We start from the raw sequence: 7,628 nt of genomic DNA, 5'->3' as shown, positions 1-7,628 counted from the left end.
CCCAGAGGGAAAGAATCCCACCATGCACGTCAGCTTCCTAGCAGCCGGACACCCACGAGCCCCATCCACTCAGACCCAGTTTCGGGCTGGAGAACACTGGCCGCGAACCCGGCCAAGAACACAAGCGCAGCCAAATAGTCTCTCAATTATCAAGTCTCAAGCATTAGCCGCGGAGGCCGGGCAGAAGGAGGGGCGTGCAGCGAGAAGCCCCGCCCTGTTCCATCACGTGGGGCGGGGCGGGGTCGGAAGCGTGACGGCGTGCGCGGGGGCGGAGCCGTGGCTGCGCGCGGGCGCGGGGGCGGGGCGCGGCGCTCGCGGCTGCGGCTTCGGAGAGAGAGGCCGGGCAGGCGGCGGGCGGCGCGGCTCTCAACCTGGTTGACCGACTGACCCTCGGACTGACGGGCTGACCGGCGGACGGCGGCGGCGGGAGTCAGAAGCCGCGCGGGACGACGCTGAGGACAAGCGCGTCAGGTTCCGCGGCCGCCGCTCGGTCGGCGTGCTGAATGAAGCGCCCGCCCCGCTGAGCCCCGAGCCCGGCGCGTTCCCCGCAAGATGGACGGTTTCGCCGGCAGCCTTGGTGAGTCCGGCGGCGGGCTCGCGCCCCTCGTGCGTAACCCGGGACCCTGGCTTCCTGCGCGCGCGCCGCGGGCCCTGCTCCCCGCCTGCCCCTGCGGGTGGCCGCCGCTCCCGGCACATGGTCCCCGCGAGGCTGCAGCCCCGCCGCCGCCTCCGGGGACGGGCGGCCCCTCCCCCCAAGCAGCCCTATCCTCCAGACCCTCCTTTCTTCCCACAGCCCTCTTCAGTGCGGGGGCCCTCCTTCTTCTCAGTGACCCCCCCAGCCACTGCTACGCCCCTCCTGGTTCCTCCGACCCCCGTTAAAGTCGGGGCACCCCTTCTTCAAATACAGATTCTCTCCCACAGAGTACATCTCTCCACTTAAACGGAATTGTACAGCCTTTCCGCAGAGAGTAGGAATCCCCAGTCCCACTTCTGGATTGAAGTCACTCCTTTCAGTCTTTATATTTGGAGATTTATTAAGTAGCTCTCGGTAGCTGACAACTTCCCTCCACTTCTCTGAACGTTTCGCAGTGGTGGTGGAGAGCATATCATTTACTCAATACAAGAAAGGAAGAGGTGCATCTGTGTTGGGGGACCCCCTTTAAGAGTGAAAGCAGAAGTATGTTCTCCATGCGTGCTGGAGAGAAGTAATCCTGCCCAATGAACCCATAAGAGGGGGCCTCAGTCGGAAAAGAAAGGATTCTCCATTTTTGGAATATGCTGTCTTTGTGGAATGGAGAGAAAGGGATAGCTTATTCTGTTGGCTGAAGTGTCTTCTCAGGGTTCCATTTAACCAGAGTACAGGTGCTAAATTTTGTGACTGGCTTGAGGAACAGGAGAACTCCAGGGTAACCAGTTACCTGTGTCTGGAATTGGCTATTCTTTGAGGCCACTGGAATCCAGTTACTGTACAGACTGAGCTTTAAGTGTTAGGGTGAGAGGAACGATTTTGCTGTGGCTGATACTGCGGTTATGCGATACCTGCGGCTGGATTTGATTTGTATATTTGATTATTTTATGTGGTAGTAGCCTGTATAGTCAGATGATTTTCTTTTCCATTTCTTGATAATAAATCTCCAGTTAGTTAATGTTCATTGATCAGCAAACCATCTGGCACTAAGCCATATTTTAATCTGCCCACACGAGGTTGGGATTAGATGGATTTTTTTAAAAGTAAAGTTAAAAAGTAAATAGAAGAGCATCAGGCTCTTAGCGTTGTTAAATAATAAAGGCACAGTTTTGATCTTGACTTTCTTGAGGGGGAAAAAGTCATTGTTAAACTGCTTTGAGAATGGAAATCCTAAAATAGGAGCAATGCATTGTGGCTCTTTTCTCTCCAAAGACACCTGTTGTCCATTATCTAACCTTTGATGTCTTGTAATTCCTTACATAGTGAAGTTACTTCCTTCTTGGGCTCCTTTTAGTGAGGCATTAACTCTTCATTTGTTCTTTTTTGGTTTTGTGACTGGGTTTCTTCCCCAGTTCATATTGTCTGGAAGACTGGCCTACATGTCCGCTGATGTGCAGATTGGGTGTCTTGTGTGAGGCTATGATGATCTCTGTATGTAATGGAATCTTTACTCTTGTGCTTGTTAGTTCTGAGGAATTCTGGAGGGCTTGCAGAAGCCCCAATATTTTGAAAGTGCCTTTTTCACCAATTGAAGCACTTAAGTTAATTTTGAAAGTGTATATGCCTTGTTAAACAAGTTTATCCCTTAACTAATCCAGTAGAGACAACAGAAAACAAATCCCATTTTTGTGTCATGTTAAAGATGCTTAATGTTGAACATTCATCACATCTTTTGTGATCCTAATGTTGAATTGACACCTTTTGAGTGATATGTGATGAAAGTTTGCCAGGTTTGGTGTTGAGCATCCTGTGTCAGCTAAAGGGCAGGGATGTTTTTTATCTCCTATTTGGAGTGCCTTCGATGAGGAGAAGCTGTGCTTTCTCTTTCTGACGCTTTCTATGAGTAAAAACTAGGCCCCATCGTAATTGAAACCTTAGAGGGTTGTGAGTTGGGGAGGGGAGCTGGTATATTTTACTAGTAGCCTTTAAGCAGAGCTCTGCTGAGTTCTTGCCAAATTGCTTGTTTCTGTTCCCTGCAGTTCATTAGTCTGGAGCTTCGAGTTACATTGATCTTTATTTTATCATCAAGAGAGCCATTAGTATAAAAGAAAGCACTTATGTATAAAGACTTCTTTTTTCAACTAAAAAATTCAAAACGTGAAATTCTTCTGGGGTAACATATTGAAAGCATTTTTTCTCAAGGAAGTGGATGCTTATATCTCCTTTCACATGCTAGAGAGGTTCTTAGAAAATTATGAGAGGAGTACATTTTCATAAGCAAAAAAATTCAGTGCTTTTATCAGCAGAATGATTCTGTAAAAGCTGATTATTTAAGGGAATCCAAACCCAAATTATGCTTGTGATCAGAGTGATTAGATAAGCAAAACATGCATTTTATAAGACACCTATATAGGGGTTTTGGGAACCAGAGATAGGAATGTTAAGTGATTGGCCATTTGGATGCCACATTGAAGTTCCACATTTCTTGTTTTACATAAAAGCAACTAAAGAATCCTTTCACTCTGCAGCTGATGAATTCCAGGTAGTGTGGCTGGTGGTGCTTGTACTCCATTGCAGTTTCTCCTAGTTACATAGTATCTCCTACTATCTTTCAATACCTATGTTAGGGTCATTTGAAAGGCAGCTGATGATTTCCTGGTAGTGTGGCTGGCCATGCTTGTACTGCAGTGCAGTTTCTCCTAGTTACATAGTATCTCCTAGTATCTTTCAGTACCTACATTAGAGTCATTTGAAAGGCAGCACTTGGGTAACAGGTTTTTAAAGTTACCCCACGCTATTTTGGTGTGTTGTCGCCACATCTCAGTATGGTTATACACACATGTCTCACAGTTTGTATCTTAAACTTCAAGTGTATTTGCAAAAGCAGGAAACTATCAATAAATAAAGCCTTTCTCCTTGATTTTACTGACATTTAAGGCAGGGGTTGGATACACTTTATGCTTAGTCTTCTTTGGCGTCTTTTTCTTGTTTCAGGTTTTAAGTCAATTTTTGTTGTTTTGTGTTGTGTTGTTTGGTGGTAGTGGTTGTTAGTTTTAAAACCCCATCCTTGCCGGGCGGTGGTGCAACGCACCTTTAATCCCAGCATTTGGGAGGCAGAGGCAGGCGGATTTCTGAGTTCGAGGCCAGCCTGGTCTACAGAGTAAGTTCCAGGACAGCCAAGGCTATACAGAGAAACCCTGTCTCGAAACAAACAAACAAACAAACAAAACAACCCACCCTTGAGACAGGATCTTTAACTAGGTAGCCCAGGCTGTTTTGAACTTCTTGTGGCTGTTTGGCTGTCAGCATCCCAAGTACTAGATTACACACTCACCTTTTTTGTAATGAGAGTTTTAATTTCAATATATTTATCTTGGGATTAGCCTAAATGTGAACATTTGTATTTTAAAGAAAGTATAAGCTTAACCATGCCAGTTTACAATATGAAATTCAAAGTATAATACGTGAAGGTTATTATGTGTAAGAAATAACATTTTCTCATGCATCCTGGGCTGACTGGTCTGTGTATCTAACTGAGGATGTGTCACCATGTTTATAGGTGCTCCTTGGTTTGTGGAATACTGAGGGCTGAACCCATGGCTTTGTAAATGGTAGGCAAGCACTCTATAACTAACTGAACTATATCCTCAGCTTAAATCTTGCCTTCTTTGCAGGCAAGCAAATACAGGACTTCATTTTTATATTTTTATATTTCTGAACAGGTTCTAACGTAGCTCAGGCGGGGCTTGAACTCACTTCATTGCTGAGGTTGGCCTGAACTGTTGATGCCCTGTCCTTACTTGCAGAGTTTTGGAATTATAGGAGTGTTCCACTACAACAAGCCCTTTTAAAGTTTTAAAAATATGTTTGGAAGACAAACTCACACTATGTTGTCTTGGCTGGTCTTAAACTCTTGGGCTCAAGCCACCCGACAGCCCGAACTTCTCCAGTAACTGGGACTACTGGCACATGCCACCGCCCCTGCCTGATTTTCAACACTATTCTAACTTCAAACATCCTTTAAATATTCAGTAAGCCTTTTTTTCTTTCATGTAATCATTAAGGTTTTTTCCTAAACAATTTAATTTCTTATTGGTTGTCTTGAAGGACTCAAGATAGCCTTAAGTGGGCCTTGGGTGATGGTTCAGTAGATAAATTGCTTGCTGGATAGGAATTCAGCTCTCCAGTACCCATCTAAATGTATGGGTGTGGCAGTGAGCCTGTAATTCTACCATCCGCACTATCCAGTTCTTGGTTCAGTGGCAAGTGATGGAGAAAGATGTCTGATATCAGTCTCAGGCCTCCATATACACCCGCACACATAGTTTCACCCATATATACTTGAACATGCAAACATACCACACGTACTAGCACGTGCAAGAAGAGAATTGTACGTAACATAATGTGAATAGTAACTCAAATGTAGGTACGATACCTACAGCATGAGTGTGCTAGACTATTATTAAATGTGTGTGGTTAATGTCATAGGTGGACCACCAGCTCTATGCTTTTTACCCTTATAGAAAGGATAAGAAAAGCACATGCTTTTGTCCTTTAGGAGCTAACTGCTGACTTTAAATAGGCATCTAGAAATGTTTATTAAGCGAGGAAAACACAGGGATAAAAGCAAAGGAGGGCAGCACGTTGAATGCTGTGCTGTGTATCAAAGCAAGTGATTGCTGAGAGCCAACATCTGGAGACTGCTAGATGTCTGTCTATAAAGTCTGGCTTTTGGAAGTTATGAAAGAATTTATTTGGCAGTCCAAATTCCAGGGATTATATGACTAGGTCTTAATCTGTTTTAATTTTTATTTTCTATATCTGAATTAGATATAGGAAAATTGTGTTAATGAGAGCTTGTATCTATATTATGTAAAACCTCACTATTTGTTCATAGGAAGTTTGAAAACATTTTGGTATTTAAATAGATGGATCATAAGACCTTGTAATAGTTGAAGGAAGTAGCTCGAAACTTGTGTCTCCATGTGGCAGATTCCCAGGACATTGTAGAGCTTCGTGCCTGTATGTTATGTTACATCTCAGGGTATAGTTCTGGGTGCTTTAGATTAGGAGAACACCTTAACTTAGCATATTGCTTTGTAGTTTACAAAGAACTTTTATCCTTTAAAATCTGTATGGCGGTCTTAAGGACTAAATTGTTACCCCTTTGTAGATGGAATTGAGGTTCAGAGACTCTGAGGTTATTTCTAAAGCTATATGAATACGGACGACTCATTTTTCTTTCTTTTGAGAAAGGGTTATCTCAGAGAATTCGTATTCATGTTAAACAGTAAAACAGTAGCAAAAAAGAAAGATAAGTTATAACCATGTATCCTGTATGTATATGACTGAGTTAATAGGTTGGTGTATTTGTCTTTTCCTATACCCAGAATTTTAATATTGAAAATTATACAGTTTCATCCTCATTTTTCTCACTGGCACACAACCTTTTATAAAACAAAAACACCAAACCAAACCAAAGAGAACCTTGAACTCACTTTATCTGATGGTTTCTTTTTGAGAGGATCTTGCTGTGTAACTTAGACTGTTCATGAACTGGCTCTCCCCTTAGCCTTCCTAGTGTGGGCACTATGGCCATGTGCCTTGCTGCTCATGCCTGCCCCATTAGTGACTCCTCAAACCTCAAGGACACCTGGAATATAAAACAACCAAATCTGGAATCTTTCTCTTCAAAATCAGGTTTTCCTTTCAAAATGATTGACTTGAAGTCTCTTAATCAGTTTTTATAGACTCATACTATTAAAGCACTCCGCTTTGTTTCTTACAAAATGGCAGTTTTGTAAAGTTAAACACTTGAAATTCAGACTTTGCCCTTGGTTGATGAGTGTTTAGATAAGGAAAACACTCTGTTTGCCTTTTACATTGAATAGCAATTGAGACTCTGCAGTGGTTTTTGAAATCATAGACAAGGATGCTAAGTCACTGGCCATTTTTCAATGCTACATTGAAGTTATGAATTATACAAATGTGTGTGTTTTTACATGAAATACTTCCTCACCCAAACTTGCAGTCACAGGATGTTTGATTCTTTGCCATTCCCCACCCCCAGCCAAATTAAAAATGTCTTTGAAGATGTACAATTTGTATCTTCTTTTTCTTTTTTCTTTTTTCTTTAAAGATTTATTTATTTAATGTTATTAGTACAATGTAGCTGTCTTTAGACACACCAGAAGAGGGCATCAGATCCCATTATAGATGGTTGTGAGCCACTATGTGGTTGCTGGGAGTTGAACTCAGGACCTCTGGAAGAGCAGTCAATTCTTAATCACTGAGCCATCTCTCCAGCCCATATCATTACTTCTTATCTCACTCCCCTCACCACCACCCCCTTTTTAAAAAGAGACATGTAGCTCAGACTAGCCTCAGACTTGCAGTATAACTTAGGCTGGCCTTAAATTCCTAATGTACTCACTTCTACCTCCTAGATGCTGGGATTATAGGTGTGTGCCATTATATCCAGCTTCTTTGTTTTTGTCAATTATTTTTCTTCTTAGTACTGGAGGATTGGACCTAGGGTCGCATGCATAGTAGGCAGGTGACCTACCACTGAGCTACATCCTCAGCTATCTCTATAGCTGTCTCTTCTTCCTCCTCTTCCTTCCTTTCTTTCCTTCCTTCTTTCTTTCTTTCTTTCCTTCTTTTTTTATTTATTTTATGTGTATAAGTACACTGTAACTGTACAGATGGCCGTGAGTCATCACGTGTGTGGCTGCTGGGAATTGAACTCAGGACCTCTGCCGGCCAGCGAGCTCCGGTGTAATTCACTGTAGCTGTCTTCAGACGCACCAGAAGAGGGCATCAGATCTCATTATGGGTGGTTGTGAGTCACCATGTGGTTGCTGGGATCTGAACTCAGGACCTTTGAAAGAACAGTCAGCGCTCTTACCCGCTAAGCCACCTCGCCAGCCCCCTTCTTCTCCTTCCTTCCTTCCTTCCTTCCTTCCTTCCTTCCTTCCTTCCTTCCTTCCTTCCTTCCTTC

General features: G+C 43.4%; 1 protein-coding gene across 4 annotated transcripts in view; it reads left to right on the top strand.

Moving 5' to 3' along the window:
- Positions 1-277: 277 nt before the first annotated feature.
- Eml4 (EMAP like 4) overlaps positions 278-7,628 on the top strand; it is a 130,093-nt gene continuing 122,742 nt past the window's right edge. For 2 of the 4 annotated variants that reach the window (XM_031356744.1, XM_031356743.1), the window contains exon 1: positions 278-577. In XM_031356744.1, the coding sequence (XP_031212604.1) occupies positions 553-577 (25 nt within the window). In that variant the 5' untranslated portion in view covers positions 278-552. The remainder of the gene's footprint in view (positions 578-7,628) is intronic. The other 2 variants (XM_031356742.1, XM_031356741.1) reach the window with 1 other exon arrangement.

Source organism: Mastomys coucha, unplaced genomic scaffold, assembly GCF_008632895.1.
Source record: "Mastomys coucha isolate ucsf_1 unplaced genomic scaffold, UCSF_Mcou_1 pScaffold6, whole genome shotgun sequence".
In the NCBI taxonomy this organism is placed as follows: Eukaryota; Metazoa; Chordata; class Mammalia; order Rodentia; family Muridae; genus Mastomys; species Mastomys coucha.
The sequence above is the reverse complement of the archived record's forward strand: the minus strand, read 5'-3'. Positions and strand labels throughout refer to the sequence as shown.